Below are 22,139 nucleotides of genomic sequence, written 5' to 3'. Positions count from 1 at the left end.
GCCTTGGGCCCCTTGGAAGGAAGGACAGTTCAAACAGGACTCTGACTACATTCACATACCATGGACAGTGCAGTCAATCCAGGGCAATCAAGTTTACCAAGAAAGGATGTTTTACAATCCCAATGAGGATTCTTCCAATGATCAGCCAAGAACATAACAGCCATACTGGTTCAGACCAATGGTTCATCTAGCCCAGTATCCTGCTTCCAAAAGTGGCCAATCCAGGTCAAAAGTACCTGGCAGAAACCCAATTAGTAGCAACATTTCATGCTATCAATCCCGGGGCAAGAAGGACTTTCCCCAGGTCCATCTCAATAACAGACTATAGATGTTTCCTCCAGGAACTTGTCCAAATCTTTTTTAAACCCAGATATGCTAACCATTGTTACTATATCCTCTAGCAATGAGTTCCAGAGCTCAGCTATTCTTTGAGTGATATTTGTTTTAAAAGTATTTCGATACAATTTCATTGTGTGTCCACTGGTCTCTATACTTTTTGAAAGAGTAAAAAAAAAATCGATTCACTTCTACATCACTCAAAGATTTTATAGACCTCAATCATATCCCCCCTCAGCTGTCTCTTTGCAAACCTGAAGAGCCCTAATCTCTTTAGCCTTTCCTCGTATGGGAGGAGCTCCATCCCTTTTTGGTCACTCTTCTTTGAACCTTTTCCAATCCGCTATATCTTTTTTGAGAGGATTGAGGATTGAACAAAATACTCAAGGTAAGGTTCACAATACAGAGGCATTATAATATTCTAGGTCTTATTTTGATCCCTTTCCTAATAATTCGATCAGTCAGCTAGAGGTCAGGGCCATTTGGTTGACTGTATTCTTTCTCCTGGAAGGGAAAGTGGTTCGAGAAACGTTGGACAATACCATGGCAGTAGCTTATGTCAACTAGAAGGGGGGTACCAAGAGTGTGGTAGTAATTCGCAAAGTGCAGTTTTTCTGTGATTGGACGAGAAGAGATACAGGAACTGCTGAGGCCAAGCCATTGCTCCTTCTCCCTTTCTGCAACAGAAACAGAGCATTTGGAATAATGCATAATGTCTTTAGGTCAAACTGAGGCTGTCCCCAATGATCTACTAGAATGCTGCAAGACTGAACCCTCACTCTCTTGGGTCCAGAGTTTGGAAGCTGAGGAAATCTATCTGGGCATTCTGAACCTTTGTGATGTGAAATTGCTGATCTGCTGTTAGTAATATGTAACCTGTTAAAATCATCCATAGTACCTGAAGACTGAAGGGAGGCCAATGTGACGCTGATTTTTAAAAAGGATTCTAAGGGTGATCTGAGAAATTATAGCCCATCCAAGTTTACTTAGCCGCGATCAGGGTACAGACAGTAGAAGTCTGCCCAGCACTGGTTTTCCAACCTAATCTCCCTTAAACTTCTTTGGATCCAATTCTTCTACACAGGATTCCATTGTGTTTGTCCCACACATTTTTGAATTCCATTACAGTTTTCATCTCTACCACCTCCTGTGGGAGGGCATTCCAGGTATCTACCACCCCCTCAGTGAAAGAATACTTCCTGGCATTATTCCTGCGTTGGCCCCCTTTTAACTTCAATTCATGCCCTCGAGTTCTAACACCTTCCTGTCTCTGAAAAAGGTTTGTTTGCGGATTAATACCTTTCAAATATTTGAATATCTGTATCATATCACCCTTGTTTCTCTTTTCCTCCAGAGTATATATGTTTAGGTCAGGAAGTCTCTCCATGTACAGTGGGGGAAATAAGTATTTGATCCCTTGCTGATTTTGTAAGTTTGCCCACTGACAAAGACATGAGCAGCCCATAATTGAAGGGTAGGTTATTGGTAACAGTGAGAGATAGCACATCACAAATTAAATCCGGAAAATCACATTGTGGAAAGTATATGAATTTATTTGCATTCTGCAGAGGGAAATAAGTATTTAATCCCTCTGGCAAACAAGACCTAATACTTGGTGGCAAAACCCTTGTTGGCAAGCACAGCGGTCAGACGTCTTCTGTAGTTGATGATGAGGTTTGCACACATGTCAGGAGGAATTTTGGTCCACTCCTCTTTGCAGATCATCTCTAAATCATTAAGAGTTCTGGGCTGTCGCTTGGCAACTCGCAGCTTCAGCTCCCTCCATAAGTTTTCAATGGGATTAAGGACTGGTGACTGGCTAGGCCACTCCATGACCCTAATGTGCTTCTTCCTGAGCCACTCCTTTGTTGCCTTGGCTGTATGTTTTGGGTCATTGTCGTGCTGGAAGACCCAGCCACGACCCATTTTTAAGGCCCTGGCGGAGGGAAGGAGGTTGTCACTCAGAATTGTACGGTACATGGCCCCATCCATTCTCCCATTGATGCGGTGAAGTAGTCCTGTGCCCTTAGCAGAGAAACACCCCCAAAACATAACATTTCCACCTCCATGCTTGACAGTGGGGACGGTGTTCTTTGGGTCATAGGCAGCATTTCTCTTCCTCCAAACACGGCGAGTTGAGTTCATGCCAAAGAGCTCAATTTTTGTCTCATCTGACCACAGCACCTTCTCCCAATCACTCTCGGCATCATCCAGGTGTTCACTGGCAAACTTCAGACGGGCCGTCACATGTGCCTTCCGGAGCAGGGGGACCTTGCGGGCACTGCAGGATTGCAATCCGTTACGTCGTAATGTGTTACCAATGGTTTTCGTGGTGACAGTGGTCCCAGCTGCCTTGAGATCATTGACAAGTTCCCCCCTTGTAGTTGTAGGCTGATTTCTAACCTTCCTCATGATCAAGGATACCCCACGAGGTGAGATTTTGCGTGGAGCCCCAGATCTTTGTCGATTGACAGTCATTTTGTACTTCTTCCATTTTCTTACTATGGCACCAACAATTGTCTCCTTCTCGCCCAGCGTCTTACTGATGGTTTTGTAGCCCATTCCAGCCTTGTGCAGGTGTATGATCTTGTCCCTGACATCCTTAGACAGCTCCTTGCTCTTGGCCATTTTGTAGAGGTTAGAGTCTGACTGATTCACTGAGTCTGTGGACAGGTGTCTTTCATACAGGTGACCATTGCCGACAGCTGTCTGTCATGCAGGTAACGAGTTGATTTGGAGCATCTACCTGGTCTGTAGGGGCCAGATCTGTTACTGGTTGGTGGGGGATCAAATACTTATTTCCCTCTGTAGAATGCAAATAAATTCATATACTTTCCACAATGTGATTTTCCGGATTTAATTTGTGATGTGCTATCTCTCACTGTTACCAATAACCTACCCTTCAATTATGGGCTGCTCATGTCTTTGTCAGTGGGCAAACTTACAAAATCAGCAAGGGATCAAATACTTATTTCCCCCACTGTACATCTTGCTATATAAACCTCCTACCAATTTCGTTGCTTTTCTCTGTACCGCTTCAAGTCTTAACATCCTTAGCAAAGATAAGGCCTCCAAAACTGAACACAATACTCCAAGCGGGACATACATAAGTATTGCCATACTGGGAAAGACCAAAGGAAGCGCTATAGAAATGATAAGTAGTAGTAGTAGTAGTCCATCGAGCCCAGCATCCTCTTTCCAACACTGGCCAATCCAGGTCACAAATACCTGGCAAGATCCCAAAAAAGTACAAAACATTCTATACTGCTTATCCCAGAAACAGTGGATTTTCCCCAAGTCCATTTAATAAAGGTCTATGGACTTTTTCTTTAGGAAGCCGTCCAAACCTTTTTTAAACTCCGCTAAGCTAACCGCCTTTACCACATTCTCTGTCAACGAATTCCAGAGTTTAATTACACGTTGAGTGAAGGAACATTTTCTCCGATTAGTTTTAAATTTACTACTTTGTAGCTTCATCGCATGCTCCTTAGTTCTGGTATTTTCGGAAAGCGTAAACACACGCTTCACATCTACCCGTTCCACACCACTCATTTTATAGACCTTTATCATACCGCCCCTCAGCCGCCTTTTCTCCAAGCTGAAGAGCCCTAGCCGCTTTAGCCTTCCATCATAGGGAAGTCATCCCATCCCCTTTAACATTTTTATCGCCCTTCTCTGCACCTTTTCTAATTCCACTATATCTTTTTTGAGATATGGCGACCAGAATTGAACACAATACTCAAGGTGCGGTCGCACCATGGTGCGATACAAAGGCATTATAACATCCTCATTTTTGTTTTCCATTCCTTTCCTAATAATACCTAACATTCTATTTGCTTTCTTAGCTTTTGATAGCAAACCCACGTGTGAGCTTCCATTGACGTCAGGGTTTTTAATAGTATGGATTGGATATTTGGATCGGAAGAGGGAGGAGCTTTATGCATTTAAGTGGTTGAGTCAGCGGTTTTCTGTCAGTCACCTGCTTAGGTTTTCAACTCAGCAAAACGGACACAGGAGTAGAACCCCTGATGCAGCTTTTTGTGAAACGGGGATTCCCTGTTGGGTTACTTGGATGAATCAACCGGATGATGAATGGGCAGCGAAGTGCTGGATGAATAGGAGACATGGGACTGATCTTCAGATAAGTGCGATAGGGCTGTCTCACCACAGTTGTATATCTATATTGAAATGAACTGAATTGAATAGAAATGAACTGATTATCTACATTCCGTGTTCTGTACATATACACAGGTTTGTTACTTGGACTCTTCAGTAAACGATTCAGCATAAGAATCTGTGGAGTTTTTTTTTTTTTTGAGCCATATGATGGTTTACTAGGCCCATGCCTTATAGCTGGAGAATTCAGGCTGGCTGGGTGGTATTACTGAGGCTTTTTTTTCTCCACTTTCTAATAGCTGGGTGGTGCCTGAGGGTTGGAGTCACATCAGGTGTATTGAAATCAGTAGTATAATTGCAGCCTTGGATCTGTGTGATTAAATTTCAACTGCCAGACCCTTGATCATTCTTCTAGTGTTTAGAGATCCCTTCTCATGGTTTATACTCCTTACAGGGTATCCACTCTATTGGCGATCGTCATGTCATCCACAAGAAGGCAAACCTTTCCTTCCAACCCTTCAGCAGTGTCTCGCGCAAATATATTAAACAGAATCGGCCTCAGCACCGACCCCTGAGGCACTCCACTACTCACCTTCCTTTCTTCTGAGCCAATTCCATTTACCACCACCCTCTGCCACCTGTCGGTCAACCAGTTTCCAATCCAGTTCACCACTTTGGGTCCTAAGTTCAGCCCTTTCAGCTTATTCACAAGTCTTCTGTAAGGGACCGTATTAAAGGCTTTGCTGAAATCCAAATGGATTACATCTAGCACACATCCTTCATCCAGTTCTTTGGTCACCCAGTCAAAGAAGTCAAATTCGTCTGGCAGGATTTTCCTTTGGTAAAGCCATGTTGCCTCGTAACCCGTTTGCTTCTAGAAAGTCAACTATCCTTTCCTTCAACAGCAATTCCATTATTTTTCCTACCACTGACGTAAGGCTTACCGGCCTGTAGTTTCCCACTTCTTCCTCGTCTATTTATGGCTCCAATCCCTTGGAATCTCTCCCTTCTCTGGAATGGAATTCAACCTCTCTAGTGCCTTTGATTTGATAGACCATAATATTTTATGACATACCCTGAAGAATATGGGCATAGTCAGCCAAGTTCATAATTGGTTTTGGGGCTTTCTTACTCAACAATCATATAGAGTCAAAATGGATGATAAGCTAATAAATGAATTAATTTGTCTGGAATCCCCCAGGGCTCCCCCTTATCCCCCGTTCTTTTCAACGTTTAAATGTCTTATTTGGGTTATCTCCTGGAACAACAGGGAATTCATCTTTATAGTTATGCAGACAACGTAACAGTGTTAGTTCCCACTGTCAGTTCGGTCTCTCAATATTCTGGTTTATTACATAATGTAACGAATAATTTACAACAATGGATGCAATCACAAATTGAAACAATGCAGAAAAACAAATTTATGCTTTTTAGCAATGTGCTAGTAGAAGAGGAACATGAGGTGACAATAAATCAGATAACTCACACTTTTCCTTCTAACATCAGAATTTTGGGAGTTTTTCTCTATTCTAAATTAACATTGCAAAAGCAGATTAATACCTTAACTCAGAGGGCCATTTTCATTATACAAAATCTCAGATGTGTGCGAAAATATTTTGAACAGGAACACTTCCATCTATTAGTGCAAACTCTTATTCTAAACCTTTTAGATTACAGCATCATTTATTTGTGTTGCTCTGAGCAAGTATTTAAAGAGCTCCAAACTATACAAACCATTGCCTTACGGCTAATCTACTGTGACGTTTGTAAGCCCTTGGCCCAGAGACGGGCTGAGTGAGGATCACTCAACCACCTCTGGGTAGACAGAGTCCCGTAACAGCCAAGAGTACTCCAAAGAACTGGACTGGATTGCAAGTGGAGGTGAACTAAGGTAGCTTTATTGGCAGCAAAAAGAATACAAGCCAAAAGGGCAAACAAAATGGCACAGATAAAACGTGAGAGGAGAGAGAACATAAGCAGCCTAGCTGCACATCCTAACACTAGCTAAAGCAATACAAAACATAAGGCATACCATAAGAGCAAATAGTAAGACAGCCTAGCTGTACAAGAAAAACAAATACAAGAGCAAAAGAGACCATGCAAAGCCCGCACAGATGGGACAACAAAAGGCAAAGTGTACTTAGCTGGAAGCAGAAAGCAGTCAGTCAAAGGTTCATTCTGTCAGGACTCTCCTGTAAGCCATGGGACCTCCATGGCAATCTCTCTCAGAAACAGGAGATGAGCAGCAGCAACACAAAAAAGAACTTAAAATAGTCTCTTGTAGACCCACACCGCAAGTAGGGAATTTGAACCGACCACTCCGCTCGCTGGAGGCAAAGAACAGCACAGAAGTAAACAGTCTCTGAGGCACCCGAGCTGAATGCTCCCAAGGCAAGCAGATTAATAATAGTCTCTGAAGTGCCCGAGCCGAATGCTCCCATGGCAAAGGGTTAAAGCAAAGCAATGCCAGGGCCAACGCTCCCAGAGCAACCGAGTTTAAGCAAGCACTGCCCGAGCCAGTGCTCCCAGGGCACACAGGTTTAAGCAAGCAATGCCCGAGCCCAGGGGCGTATCTGGACTTCAGCGGTAGGGGGGGGCCAGAGCCGAGGTGGGGGGGGGGCACATTTTAGCCCCCCCCCCACTCCGGCGCCGCTGACCCCCTACGCCATCGCTGACACCCCCCCTGCTGCCATTGCCAACACCCCCTGCCTCCGCCAGCACCACCTCCAACAAGTTTGACCCCCCCCCCCCCCTCAACCCGTCCGCCATCCGTCGCCGTCTGTACCTTTGCTGGCGGGGGACCCAACCCCCCGCCAGCCGAAGTCTTCTTCCTGCGTTTGGTTTCTTCTGAGTCTGACGTCCTGCTGCACGTACAACGTGCAGGACGTCAGACTCACAGAAACAGAACGAAGCCTTGCGATCTGCAGGGCTTTGTTCTGTTTCTGTGAGTCTGACGTCCTGCACGTTGTACGTGCAGCAGGACGTCAGACTCAGAAGAAACCAAACACAGGAAGAAGACACACAGGCGCAGTGCAGCAACCAGGAACAGCCCACGCAGAGCCTACTCACTGCAGCAAGTGACCAGGGACTCACAGTGGACGACTGGGGACTCAGCTGAAGGGCAAGAAGCTCTCAGGACTCCAAGGCTTGGAAGCAGGTTTCACTGGAACACAGCAGGAAGGAGGAAGCTGCAGCAATGCTTCAGGCCACGGCCTAACAAAGAAACAGCAGACAGAACTAGCAGAGCCTCAGGCAGGCCTGAGCTCGATCAGGAATTATTGCCAGAACACTGAGTGCACACCAAGGCCAGCTTAAGAAGGGCTCAACACTGATGACATCACCAGTTTAGTTTCCACCACCCCACAGTGACCCCACAGGTCACTGGCTAGAACTGCAGGTAAATCTAACGGGTCTAGATGGAGAAAGCACTGACGAACAAGGCACGGACGTAGACCACTGTGACATCTACTCTTTGAATAAATATGATAGTTTATCATCTTTATTATATAAAAACCATTGGATTCTGGTATATGCTAGAGTTCTTTTCAAATTTCTGTAACTTAAGAGCATCTTTGGCATTGCGCCATCATACTTAATCACTTTTTCCTTCAAATGTCTACTAAATCTATTAGGAATCCTAAGTTATTTGCCTATCCTCCTTTGAAAAACAAAGAGAAACTTGTTGATGCTCTTGTTTTAAGCAGCAAGACTAGATACGGGAAAAACCGCCACGCCGGAGGAAGGACCGGACATTCATCGGTCACGAAACTGTCACCCAACAAGGGCGAATCAGGCTTTAAGACCCCCGCATCCCCTCTAGAAGCGCTCAAGCGACCCGGGGAGCGACCTTTGCGCCCTCGCCCTCCGACGCCATATGCCACGAGGAGAAGAATCGGGGAACCCCCTGCCCGCTATAAAAGGTAAAAATTACCTGCTGTCCGCTCCGAGTTGTAACGACCTGGTGTCCCAGTGAGTAGCTGCAATAGACGCTTAAATAAACGTCGAAATAAACGCCTTTAAGGACGTTCAAAATTTTTTTTTTTTTTTTTTTTTTTAACGGAGCCAGCGGGAGGGGGAGAAAAGGAGGGACCTGGCACCACCAGGTTTGCACTTGCTCAAAGAGCCCTCAACCCCAGGCACTCAACAAAACCTAAAAATTAGGCTTGGAGGCCTAGCCAGAGCTGCTGCTGTGTGTGACCACCACCTGTAGTCTCTTATCTGCAGTAAACTACATGCAATTCAGAAGCAGCCTAAAGACACAATTATTCAGGAAATTTGTCCTGAATGCTAGAGAATGATCATTTGAAGTATTGTATTAAATTGTTTTATTTATTGTTGTTATATCAGTTTGAGTTATGCTCAATAGGATAGTCATTTTATTACTACCATTGTATGTTCCTGGTAATTGTCCAGCTTCTTCAAATTATAACCCATGCACAACAGAGGTTGACAGCAGAATATAAGTCACACTGCAATGCAATGTAATATCCAACTTTTCACTTATCCGACAATGGGTCGGTCCCATTTACACTGGATAATCAAGACTTCACTGTACTAAGTACTACAATCCTTTCCCCTCCCCTCAGAGATCTTTGGGCTTGTCCTATGCTTTCTTGAATTCAGATACAGTCCTCATCTCCAACACCTTCACTGGAAGGCTGTTCCATGCATATGTCATTCCTTCTCTAAAGAAATATTTCCTTAGATTACTCCCGACTATATCCCCTTTTATCTTCATCCTATGCCCTCTCATTTTAGTGATTCCTTTCAACTGAAAGAGGCTCACCTCTTGTGCATCTATACTATGAAAGTATTTAAATGTCTCTTTCATAGGTTCTCTTTCCTACCTTTCTTCTGAAGTGTGTTACTAACCACCACAGCCCTTTGCTTCCTAATGGTTGATGATCTAACAGCTTTGCTGTTTTGAGATCTGGTCCCTCTTGTTCCTGGGAAGCTACCACCTCTCCCACAGTTCTGGGGAAGGTGGAGTCATGGTATCAATTCTGCAGGTTCTGGTGATCTGTATCCATCTGTCATTTTATACAGAGCTCATTTCCCCTTTGCTGAAGATCCTAGATGCCTCAAGAAGCCTCATCAATGTAAATCTAACTGACACAAGTGCTTCTCAGCCTCGCCACTCCTCTCTCAGTTCTTCCACCAATTTCCTGAGGGACTTAACCTGCAGACATCTTGCACACAAAATCTCCTGCCCCTCATCAGGCTGTCTATTTGAATGAATGTGGAAGTGGCAATGGGAGTGACAAGTTGATTAAAGACGCAACAGCTTTGCAAACTAAGGTGGCAAATTTGGATAACACTTATATTTTGCAATCTTGATTTGTATTTTCCAAAATTACTGTCTGTATTACTAGAAAAGAAGTTTAAGAGATTTTATTAAAAATTCCTCAATACTTCATATAATGAGGATTTATTATTTGCCTTCAGCTAAGAAAGAACCTCAAGAGGTACAAACAGATTTAGTCAAAGTTCTTAAAGTAACTGAACTTTTGGAAAACAGTCTGCATAGTCTGCTACTCTGATTTGTGACTCGGACATTAGCAGTAGACCAAGACTGATTGCCTAGAATGTTTTTTTTTCATACCATCAAACTTACCTTTTGAAATTTACAATTAAAATTATTTATTTCCGACTTCTTGATATACATCTAGGCATGCACAAAGGCATAAAGCGGTTAACCATCAAATAAAAGTTAAACAATATCACAGAGATAAGAAAAGCAAAATAAAAGGCAGAAGAGGGACTAGGCAGCAAAGGAGAAGACAGAAGAGAAAAGGTGCATTTTTTTAAAGCTTGTTTGAAGGTTGTAATGTTGGGCTGGTTCCTGATATGTAGGAGACAGGAAACAAGAACAGTGAAGATGAAAATCATAAAACACACAGTCAATGATGTATTTTCCACTATTCGTATTTCAGCATTTTTATCCACTTTGTTGTGATTCCTTTTTATAGGTTTATATTTTAATGTTAAGGAACATATATTTACTACTACTAGACGTACGCAGCGTTGTACACCTGAACATGAAGAGACAGTCCCTGCTCGAAAGAGCTTACAATCTAATCAGGACAAACAGGACACATAAGGTATAAGGGAATTACTAAGGTGGGAATGATAAAACAGATATAGGTACTGTACAAGGTTAAGGAACACGTATCCATGTATTTTATATTTTACAGACTCATGATGCAGACCGTCTGAATGAATACAGGCCCATACCAAGTCATGCCTTACTTTGATTAAAAGTTGTTTACAACACCATCATTGACTGCGTATATTATCATAGTCACCTCCACTGTGCTTGTCTGCTATCTTTGTGAGGATCATTTCTTCTGTTTTGCTGTCTCTTGTCCTGATGTGTCAGCCCAGAAAACACAGAAATGGACGAAGCAATTTGTACTGCTTTGCCCTGGTATTAACTAGGAAGGGGCCCTATTCTTTTTCAAATATCCCTGTAAATGCAATGTTAAGCTTCAGTCCATCAAGTAGGTCTTTTGTGAGCCATCACAACCTTCCACCTTTATTAATAGAAAGAGTGCTTGAAGCGACTCAAAGTGACTTCCATAAGATTTCAATTATTTTCATTTTATTAAATGTATAGCCCACTTACCATGCAACTAAACAGATAACACAAAAACACACAAAATCAGATTAGACAAACACTACTACTAATTTCTATAGTGCTGCCACACATATGCAATGCAGTACACATTATATGCAGGTACTTTTTCTATTCCTAGAGGGCTCACAATCTAAGTTTTTGTACCTGGGGCAATGGAGGGTTAAGTGACTTGCCCAAGGTCACAAGGAGCTGCAGTGGGAATCAAACCCAGGTTGCAAGGATCAAAGCCCGCATGCACTAATCACTAGGCTACTCCTCCACTCCACACAACCAAGATGAGCCAAGTCTGGAGATGAGGCACTGGATAAGCAAAGTATAGTGGTGGTGGGGGGTGTCACAGGCTGAGCCAGGTCTGGAGATGAGGCATTCAATATGCAAAGTGTGTTTCGGGGGGAGAGGAGGTTACATATATCTGAGCCAGGACTGGATATGAGGCACTGGATAAGCAAAGAGTATGTGTGTGTCTATGCCTTTGGGGGGGGGGGGGGGTCACAGGCTGTAAGATACATATACTCAAACTAGATATGATAAGCATGGATCAGGTTAGCAACAAGAGGAGAGGAGAAAATATGAAAATACATACCCAGGCCAGGTCTGATTCGGTTCAAAAAGAATCAATAATGTGGGCTCATAGTAACCATAGAGGAACTGCAGATCAATAATGTTCAGCAGCTTCTCATCCAGCTCTCGGATATCAATGATGTAACTTGGAAGGAAACTGGACTTCTGACTATAAGAAAGATAAGTGGATACATTTGCATGAGTATCTCAGGAGCAGGGAGCCAAAACAAATTCACAGAAACATAACATGAATCTAGATAGACCCCCCAAAAACACTCAACTATGAATTTCCTCTTCATCAACATTCACAGCTAAGGATCCTCGGTGCTTATCCTCAGGTTTCACCACTCACTCCCCTACAGCTAAGAATTCTCTGTGCTCATCCCAGGCTTTACCTCTCGTTCCACCACAGCAAAGGATCCCCCTCACTCCTCCACAGCTAAGGATCCTCTGTGCTTATCCCAGACTTTACCCCTCACACCTTCAGAGGAAAATTCTCTGTATTTCTCCCAGTTTTTACCCCTCGCAGCTAAGGATCCTATGTGCTTCTCCCAGGCTTTTACCCCTCATTCCCCACAGTTAAAGAATCCTATGTGCTTATCCCAGGGTTTTATCCTTCACTCCCCCCACAGCAAAGGATCCTCTGAGCTTATCCCAGACTTTACCCCTCACTCCCCCCCCCCCCACACAGCTAAGGATCCTCTGTGCTTATTCCAGGTTTTACCCCCACTCCTCCCACAGCTAAGAATCTTCTGTGCATGTACCAGGCTTTACTCCTCACTCCTCCACAGCTAAGGATCCGCTGTGCTCATTTCAGGCTTTTACTCCTCACTTTCCCAACAGAAAAGGATCTTCTGGGCTTATCCCAGACTTTACTCCCACTCCACAGCTAAGAATCCTCTGTGCTTTTCCCAGGTTTTACCCCTCACTCCCCCCCCCCCCCCCACCCCCAACAACTAAGGATCCTCTGTGTATATAGCAGGCTTACCCCTCATCAAGGAACCTCTGGGATTTTTTTGTTGTTTTTTCTTGAGAAAGTTCAGAGAGTAGAGGAAGCCTGTCTGGGTAAGTGAACATTGCTTTGCTTTGAGATACAGGAGGGATTTCTGAGTTTATTGATAAAATGTGTTTTAATCTAATAAAAAAATCTAGTTATTAGCTTGTTTAAAGAATATAATATTCATTTACCTCAGTTTAAATCTAGATGCTGCAGCCCTATAACATTACAAGCTAAGTAGATTGATTAGAGGGTTTTAAAGGCTTTAGCTTCAGTTTTATCTCTACCACCCACCACATGGGAGTGCCACATATATGACGATCTCCCAGCTGATCAGATGTCATATGTGTGCACTCGATACAAACGGATCCTGGTTCTACAACCTAGAATAGCAGACTTGGAATAGTTGAGGTAGACAGGTATATAGAGGACACCTACAGGGACATAGTAGAGAAGTCCCACATCCAGTCTATAGGGGGTGGGGGTGGGGAGAGGGGTAATTAATGACCATGTGAAAGAACAGCATCATCTTGGAGAGACAGGAAATGATACTGTAGCCAGGATTTGCCCTCTACTGGATGCAACGTCCTCTGGCTCCACGAATATATCTCCAGATGCTTTGGGCCAGGAAGAGTGGATTACGATTAGGGCTACATGTTAAATTGCCATAATAATTAACCTACCTTAATCTCTCTCCCGCCTGCACGGTCAGTCTGGCATCTCTACCTACCCTCCCGGACTGCCGGTGACTCTCAATCCCCTCCCTTTCCACTTCTTCCCAACCCAGTTTACCTTTTCGGTAAGTCTTCACCATGCAGAGCCAGCTGTATTGAAAGACTGCATGCGGCCTGCACTAGGCCTTTCCCTCTGACCCATCCCACCCCCTTCTGAAAACAGAAAGTTGAATCAGAAGGGGTGGGACGGGTCAGAAGGAAAGGCCCAGTGCAAACTGCAGGCAGCCGTTCAATACAGCTGCTGCTGAAGGGCAGGTGGGGGGAGAAGGAAGGGAACTGAGAGAACCACAAGCAGATAGGCAGGTGGGAGGGAAGTGAGAAAAAAAACATGAGCGGACAGGCGACAGGGAGAAAACAGAGAGAACTTTGGGCAGGCAAGAGAGGGAGAGAAGGAACTTAAAGAACTTCAGTGGGGGAGGGAGGGAACAGAGAGAACTGCAGTCAGGTGGAAGGAGAGAGGGAGAAAGAACCTTGGGCGGTGCTGGGGGAGTAGAGGGAGAGAGAACCGAGGGCAAAAGGGGAGGGAGATATGTTGGACTGTGCACAGAGGGGTGGGGGTGGGGGGAGGAGGGAAATAAGGAGAGATGTCAACTGAGGGAGAGAGAGATAATGGAACTGGGGTGGAGAGGGTGGAAGGAAGGAAGAAAAAGACAGAGGTGTTGGACGGGGGTAAGGTTGGGGGTTTGGGAGAGACGGAAAAGAGAGATAATGGGCCTGGAGGCAGAGGAGAGGAAGGGAGAGAGGGTTGGATCTAGAGGCACAAGAAAGGAAGATACAGCAAAGATACTTACCTGTAGCAGGTATTCTCCGAGGACAGAAGGCCTTATATTCTCACAAGTGGGTAACGTAGTGCCACGTTGCCCGGTCTAGAGCTTATCACAAGCTTTACAGAGCTTTATGGAGCATGAGATAAGCTCCACTGCGCATGTGCAAATGCCATAAAGGCATGGCTACCATAACAACTAGGGGAGGTGGAAGGGTTTGTGAGAATATAAGGCCTACTGTCCTCGAAGAATACCTGCTACAGGTAAGTATCATCGCTTTCTCAGTGGACAAGCAGGCCTGTTTATTCTCACAAGTGGGGTATCCCTAGCATCCAGGCTCATTGAAAACAGCAAACACTGGTCAAGTGGTCCTCGCAACGGCGAGGACAGTACTCTGATTAACCTAAAGACAAGTGAACTCACCAACGCCCAGTAGCATCTATCCCACTAGCAGTCAAACTGATGGAAAGCATGGTAACCAAACAACTCGGCGATTACATAAACAAATTCTCAATCTTACATAAATCACAATCAGGTTTTCGCCCCCTACATAGCACTGAAACAGTACTCATTACACTCCTGGTCAAATTCAAGCAGGAAATAGCAACAGGCAAAAGCATACTTCTCCTTCAATTCGACATGTCTAGTGTATTCAACATGGTAAACCATAATACACTACTAAGACTCCTAGCTTACTTCGGTATTGGTGGAAACATACTTAGTTGGATCAAGGGCTTCCTAACCACTAGGACATACCAAGTGACATCAAATTCAAACATATCATCACCGTGGAAAGCCGACTGCGGAGTACCTCAAGGGTCACCACTATCACCGACCCTCTTCAACCTCATGATGACACCACCAGCCAAGTCCTTATCCAACCAAGGCCTCAACCCATACATCTATGCAGACGACGTCACAATATACATACCTTACAAACATGACCTGACAGAAATCACCAAGGAAATCAAGCTCAGCTTAAACATCATGAACTCATGGGCGAAGCATTCCAACTAAAACTCAATACAGATAAAACACACTGTCTCATCCTCTCATCCCAATACAATATGAACAAACACACTAGTATAAACACCTCAAACTACATCCTCCTTATCTCAGACAGCCTGAAAATCCTCAGCGTTACTATCAACTGTAACCTCACACTTGAGAGCCAAGTTAACTCTACAACTAAGAAAATGTTCCACGCAATGTGGAAACTCAAACGAGTGAAACCATTCTTCCCGAGGGAAACATTCCGTAGCTTGATACAATCAATGGTACTAAGCCATGCAGACTACTGCAATGGAATCTACGTGGGATGCAAAGAACAACTCATAAAGAAACTTCAGATCGCTCAAAACACAGCAGCCAGGCTATTTGGAAAAAAGCGATTTGAAAGCGCCAAACCCCTCCGAGAAAAACTACACTGGCTACCAATCAAAGAACGTATTGCTTTCAAAATCTGCACCCTGGTCTATAAAATTATCTACGGCGAAGCCCCGGAATACATGACAAACCTCATAGACCTACCAACAAGAAATGCAATCAGATCCATCACGAACATACCTAAATCTCCACTACCCGAGCTGCAAAGGACTTAAATACAAATCAACCTATGCATCCAGTTTCTCCTACATAAGCGCACAACTGTGGAACGCACTACCAAAAGCCGAGAAAACAATGTACGACCACCTAAACTTCCGGAAATCACTAAAACCGACCTGTTCAAAAAGGCATACCCCATCAAACCAACTTAAATGCCTAAACACTGCAACACAACGATACCAAAGCTTGTAATAGACTATACATAACTCCTCCTCTCTATGATTCCCAATGTGTCTCTAAAACATGAACCTTATCTGACTACGTTGACTCCTTGTATTTGTTTCTCTACTGGAGATGGCGAGCGCCTCTACGGTACAATGTAAGCCACATTGAGCCTGCAAATAGGTGGGAAAATGTGGGATACAAATGTAACAAATAAAGAAATAAACTATATACAAACCGAGTGGGCTTGGAACAGAATAAAATGGGACTAGGGGGGGTGCAGTTGGATTCTAGACCCCAAACAGATTCTGTAACACTGTCTGCCCAAACTGTTGCATCGAGCATCCTGCTCAAGGCAATAATGAGATGTGAATGTGTGGACTGAAGACCACGTCACAGCCTTTCAAATTTCTTCAAAGGAGGCTAATCACAAGTGAGCTACCAACGCAGCCATTGCTCTGACATTGTAAGCCTTACAAGTGAAAGAAATGCAATCTGCCAGCCAATTAGAGATTGTGCGTTTCCCCGATGGTGACCCTCATCCTGTTGGGATCAAAAGAAACAAAAAGTTGGACGGACTCTCTGTGGGACCTTGTCCATTCTACGTAGTAGGCTAATGCTCGCTTGCAGTCCAAGGTTTGCAATGTGCACTCGCATGGCTGGGCATGACGTCGGGGAAAGAATGTTGGCAAGACAATCAACTGGTTCAGATGGAACCCAGACAAAACCTTTGGTAGGAACTTAGGGTACAAGCAGAGGACTACTCTGTTGTTATGAAACTTAGTACATGGTGCATCTACTACGAGAGCCTGAGGCTCATTGACCCTTTGAGCTGAAATAACAGCCCCCAAGAAAATGACCTTCCAGGTCTAATACTTCAGATGGCAGGAATTCAGTGGCTCAAAAGGAGCATTCATCAGCTGGATGAGAACGACACTGAGGTCCCATGACTCAGGTAGAGGTTTGACAGAAGGCTTTGACAAAAGCAAACCTCTCATGAAACAAAAAACTAGAGGCTTTCCAGAGATGGGCTTACCCTCTACACGGTGATAAGCACTAATTGCAACGAGCTGAACCCTTATGGAGTTGGTCTTGAGACAAGACTTGGAGAGGTCTAGAAGGTATTCAAGCAGGGTATGTGTATGGCAGGACACAGGATCTAGGGCCTTGCCCTCACACCAGACAGCAAACCTCCTCCATTTAAAAGAATAAAACCTCCAAGTGGAATCTTTCCTGGAAGCCAGCAAGATCTAGGAGACACCCTCCAACAGACCCAAGGAAGCAAATTCTAGGCTCTCAACATCCAGGCTGTGAGGGCCAGAGACTGAAGGTTGGGATTTAGAAGAGATCCCTCATTCTGTGAGATGACGGTCGGAACACACTCCAATCTCCACATTTTTTCAGAGGATAACTCCAGAAGAAGAGGGAACCAGATCTGCCATGGACAGTAAGATGCAATCAGGATCATGGTCCCATGGTCTTGCTTGAGTTTCAGCAAAGTCTTTTCCACAAGAAATAAGGGAGGATACGCATACAGAAGGCATGTCCCCCAATGCAGGAGGAAGGCATCTGACACTAGTCTGCCGTGAGTCAAGTCTGGAACATTACTGAGGGACTTTGTGATTTAGCTGAGCAGCAAAAGAGATCCACCGAGGGGGTGCCTCACACTCAGAAGATCTTGCAGGCAATGCCCATGTTGAGAGACCACTTGTACGGTTGAATAACCATGCTCAGCCTGTCAGTCAGACTGCTGTTTTTGCCCGCCAAGTAAGTGGCTCGAAGGAATGTGCCATGCTGGTGAGCACAGCGCCAAATCCAGATGGTCTCCTGACATAGAGGGCGTGATCCGATGCCCCCCTGCTTGTTAGTGTAATACATTGCAATCCGGTTGTCTGTTTGAATGAGCACAATTTGATGAGACAGCTGATCTCTGAAAGCCTTTAGAGCGTTCCAGATCACACTGAGCTCCAGAAGGTTGATCTGAAGACCTGTTTCCTGGATGGACCAGGCTCCCTGAGTGTGAAGCCCATCAACATGAGCTCCCCATCCGAGGAGAGACGCATCCATCGCCAGAACCTTTTCAGGCTGAGGAATTTGGAATGGTAATCCCAGTCAAACTGGACTGAATAGTCCACCAGAGCAAAGAGAGAATAAGCTCTGGAGAAACACAGATGGCATCCTCTAGATCTCCCGTAGCTTGACACCATTGGAAGGCTAGGGTCCCTTGCGCTGGTCTCATGTAAAAGCGTGTTATAGGAGTCACAAACTGTGAAAGTCATGTGGCCTAACAGCCTCAACATCTGCCAAGCTGTGACCTGCTGAGAGACTCTAACTTGAGAAGCCAGAGCATGTCCGCTCTCAGTTCTGGAAGGCAAGCTCGAACCTTCCACAGATTCCAATTGCTGGGCAGGGTGAAGTTAAGACTTGGGGTAGTATAAAACAAACCCTAGTAGCTCCAACATCCGAAAAGTCCTTGGCATGGATTCCAAAGCACCATCCACCAATGTACTCTTTACCAGTTAATTGTCGAGGTAAGGGAACACATGCACCCTCTGCCTTAATAGCGATGCTGCAACTACTGCTAGGCATTTGGTAAAGACCATGGGTGCTGACGCAAGGCCAAAGGGCAACATGCAGTACCAGAAGTGGTGTGTTCCCATCTGAAACTGAACGTACTTCCAGTAAGCAGGAAGGATCGGGATGTGTGTGTATGCGTCCTTTAAATCCAGAGAGCATAGCCAATCATTTTCCTGAATCATCAGGAGAAGGGTGCCCAGGGAAACCATCCTGAATTTTTCTTTGAGCAGGAATTTGTTCAGGGCCCTTAGGTCTAGGATGGGTCACATCCCCCCTGGTTTCTTTTGCACAAGGACATACCTAGAATAGAATCCCAACCCACTTCAGAAGGGCAGAGAGTTTTTCTGCAAGTACCTGCTCATGCTGAGAGCTGAAGTAATGAGCTCTCGGTGGACAATTTGGAGATTTTCAAAGCCAAATGAGGGTATATCTGAGGAGGACAATTTGGAGAACCCACCTGTCAGAGGTTATAAGGGGCCACCTTTCGTAGAAAAACTTCAGCCTCCCTCAGACTGGCAGGTTGTCCGGCATGGACACTTTGACAGTGACTATGTTCTGCTGGAGCCAGTCAAAAGCTTGTCCCCTGCTTTGACTGGGAAGCAGCAGAGGCCTTAGGCACACGCTGTTGATGAGAATAAGCACGCTGAGGTTGAGCCTCCGCAGGCTGGAGAGAAGAGGTGGCATACTTACATCTCTAACAGTAATACACCCCCCCCCCCCTTGACTTGCCAAAGACATTCTGGATGAGGAGGCTGGTGCAGAAGGCGCCCGGTGGGAGAGAAAAGAGATGGTATCAGTGTGTTTCTTTTGTTTGGTCAGCGACCTCTTCAAACTTCTCTCCAAAAAGGTTATACCCCTGGCAGGGGACATCCGCCAACGTCTGCTGAACAGACTGTTCCAAGTCAGAAACACACAGCCATAAGAATCTGCGCATTGCTATACTCTGAGCAGAGATCCTAGATGCCATGTCAAAGGTGTTGTAGGCACCCCTGGCCAAGAATGTTTGACATGCCTTCTGCTTCTTGGCCAACTGGCGTATTAACTTAGCCTGCTCCAGTGGAAGGGAGTCCACCAAGTTTAACCACTTGTGCACAGAGTCCCACAAGTACATGCTCGTAAAAAGCTGTTAAGACTGTATACAGGACACAAGCATAAAGGCCTTCCTCCCCAAAGAAGCCAAGGTCCTAGCTTCTCTGCCTGGGGGCACCAAGGCATAATCTCTAGAACTCCTGGCAATTTTGAGAGCAGATCCCACCACCATGGAATTGTGAGGCAACTGGGGCCTATCAAAATCAAGTAGTCCCATCCCCTTTATCATTTTTGTTGCCCTTCTCTGCACTTGTTCTAATTTCACTATATCTTTTTTTAGATGCTGTGACCAGAATTGAACACAATATTCGAGGTGCGGTCGCACCATGGAGCGATACAAAAGCATTATAACGTCCTCGTTTTTGTTTTCCATTCCTTTCCTAATAATACCTAACATTCTATTTGCTATCTTAGCTGCAGCAGCACACTGAGCAAAAGGTTTCAACGTATCATCAACGACAACACCTAGATCCTTTTCTTGATCCGTGACTCCCAACATGGAACCTTGCATGATGTAGCTATAATTCGGGTTCCTCTTCCCCACATGCATCACTTTGCACTTGCTCACATTAAACATCATCTGTCATTTAGTCGGCCAGTCTCATAAGTTCCTCTTGCAATTTTTCACAATCCTCTCGCGAATTAACAAATTTGAATAACTTTGTGTCATCAGCAAATTTAATTACCTCACTACTTTCTCCCATCTCTAGGTCATTTATAAATATGTTAAAAAGCAGCGGTTCCAGCACTATCCACTAACTACCCTTCTCCATTGAGCATACTGACCATTTAACCCTACTCTCTGTTTTCTTAACCAGTTTTTAATCCACAATAGGACATTACTTCCTATCCCATAACTCTCCAATTTCCTCTGGAGTCTTTCATGAGGTACTTTGTCAAATGCGTTTTGAAAATCCAGACACACAATATCAACCGGCTCACCTTTATACACATGTTTGTTCACCCCTTCAAAGAAATGTAATAGATTGGTGAGGCAAGATTTCCCTTCACTAAATCCATGTTGGCTTTGTCTCATTAATCCATACTTTTGAATATGCTCTGTAATTTTTTTTTGTTACATTTGTACCCCACGCTTTCCCACTCATGGCAGGCTCAATGCAGCTTACATGGGGCAATGGAGGGTTAAGTGACTTGCCCAGAGTCACAAGGAGCTGCCTATGCCTGAAGTGGGAATCAAACTCAGTTCCTCAGTTTCCCAGGACCAAAGTCCACCACCCTAACCACTAGGCCACTCCTCCACTTTATAATAGTCTCTACCATTTTGCCTGGCACCGACGTCAGGCTCACTGGTCTATAATTTCCTGGATCTCCTCTGGACCCTTTTTTAAAAATCAGCAGGCCACTCTCCATTTTAAAGATAAATTACATATTACTAACAACAGTTCCGCAAGTTCATTTTTCAATTCTATCAGTACTCTGGGATGGATACCATCTGGTCCAGGAGGTTTGCTACTCTTCCAATTTGTCAAATTGCCTCATTACATCCTCCAGGTTTATAGATATTTCATTCAGTTTTTCTGACTCGTCAGCTTTGAATACCATTTCTGGACCGGTATCTCTCCTAAATCTTCATCGGTGAAGACCGAAGCAAACAATTCATTTAATCTCTTCGCTATGGCATTGTCTTCCCTGATTGCCCCTTTTACCCCTTGGTCATCTAGTGGTCTAACCGATTCTTTTGCCGGCTTCCTGCTTTTAATATACCTAAAAGAAATGTTACTATATGTTTTTGCCTCCAACACAATCTTTTTTTCAAAGTCCCTCTTTGCCTTCCATATCAGCGCCTTGCATTTGACGACATTCCTTATGCTGTTTCTTATTATTTTCAGTCGGTTCCTTCTTCTATTTTATGAAGAATTCTCTTTTAGCTCTAATAGCTTCCTTCACCTCGCTTTTTAACCATGCCGGCTGTCGTTTGGTCTTCCTTCCTCCTTTTTTAATACGCAGAATATATTTGGCCTGGGCTTCCAGGATGGTATTTTTGAACAACATCCACGCCTGATGTAAATTTTTGACCCTTGCAGCCGCTCCTCTAAGGTTTTTTTTCATCATTCTTCTCATTTTATCATAGCCTCCTTTTTGAAAGTTAAACGCTAACGTATTGGATTTCCTGTGCATACTTACTCCAAAGCTAATATCAAATCTGATCATATTATGATAACTGTTATTAAGCAGCCCCAGCACCATTACCTCCCGCACTAGATCCGATACATGGTGTTGATCTTCTAAAGCAGGAGAGGGACCAAAAGAGGGGACTCCCAGTTCCTATCGAGGACTTACTTGAGTACCTCGTGGAGAGGGACAGTCACAGCCTCCTTAGGAAACGCGTAGTTCAGGACCTCAAGAATCTTAGCCCTGAGCTCATCCTCCACTTCCAAACGAAATGGAATAGCCTCAGCTATTTTCTTCACAAAAAAAGGAAATGAAAGGCTCTACAGCAGAGACGTTCTCCTTTCAAGCGGAGGAGAGGGTTCAGAGAGGATGCCATAGGACTCATCCTTCGAAAAGTACCTTGGATTCTGACTCCCATGAGAGTTCAT

At 44.5% G+C, this 22,139-nt stretch overlaps 1 protein-coding gene across 1 annotated transcript in view; it reads right to left on the bottom strand.

The window, feature by feature from the left end:
• The window catches only part of CPSF1 (cleavage and polyadenylation specific factor 1), a 297,206-nt gene that overhangs the window by 224,999 nt on the left and 50,068 nt on the right, over nucleotides 1-22,139 (bottom strand). The window contains 1 exon segment of the mRNA XM_030220640.1: nucleotides 11,673-11,819. Within this exon segment, the coding sequence (XP_030076500.1) occupies nucleotides 11,673-11,819 (147 nt within the window).

Source organism: Microcaecilia unicolor, chromosome 1 (genome assembly GCF_901765095.1).
Source record: "Microcaecilia unicolor chromosome 1, aMicUni1.1, whole genome shotgun sequence".
NCBI lineage: Eukaryota > Metazoa > Chordata > Amphibia > Gymnophiona > Siphonopidae > Microcaecilia > Microcaecilia unicolor.
Note: the sequence above shows the minus strand (reverse complement) of the source record. Positions and strands in the feature narration are given on the sequence as shown.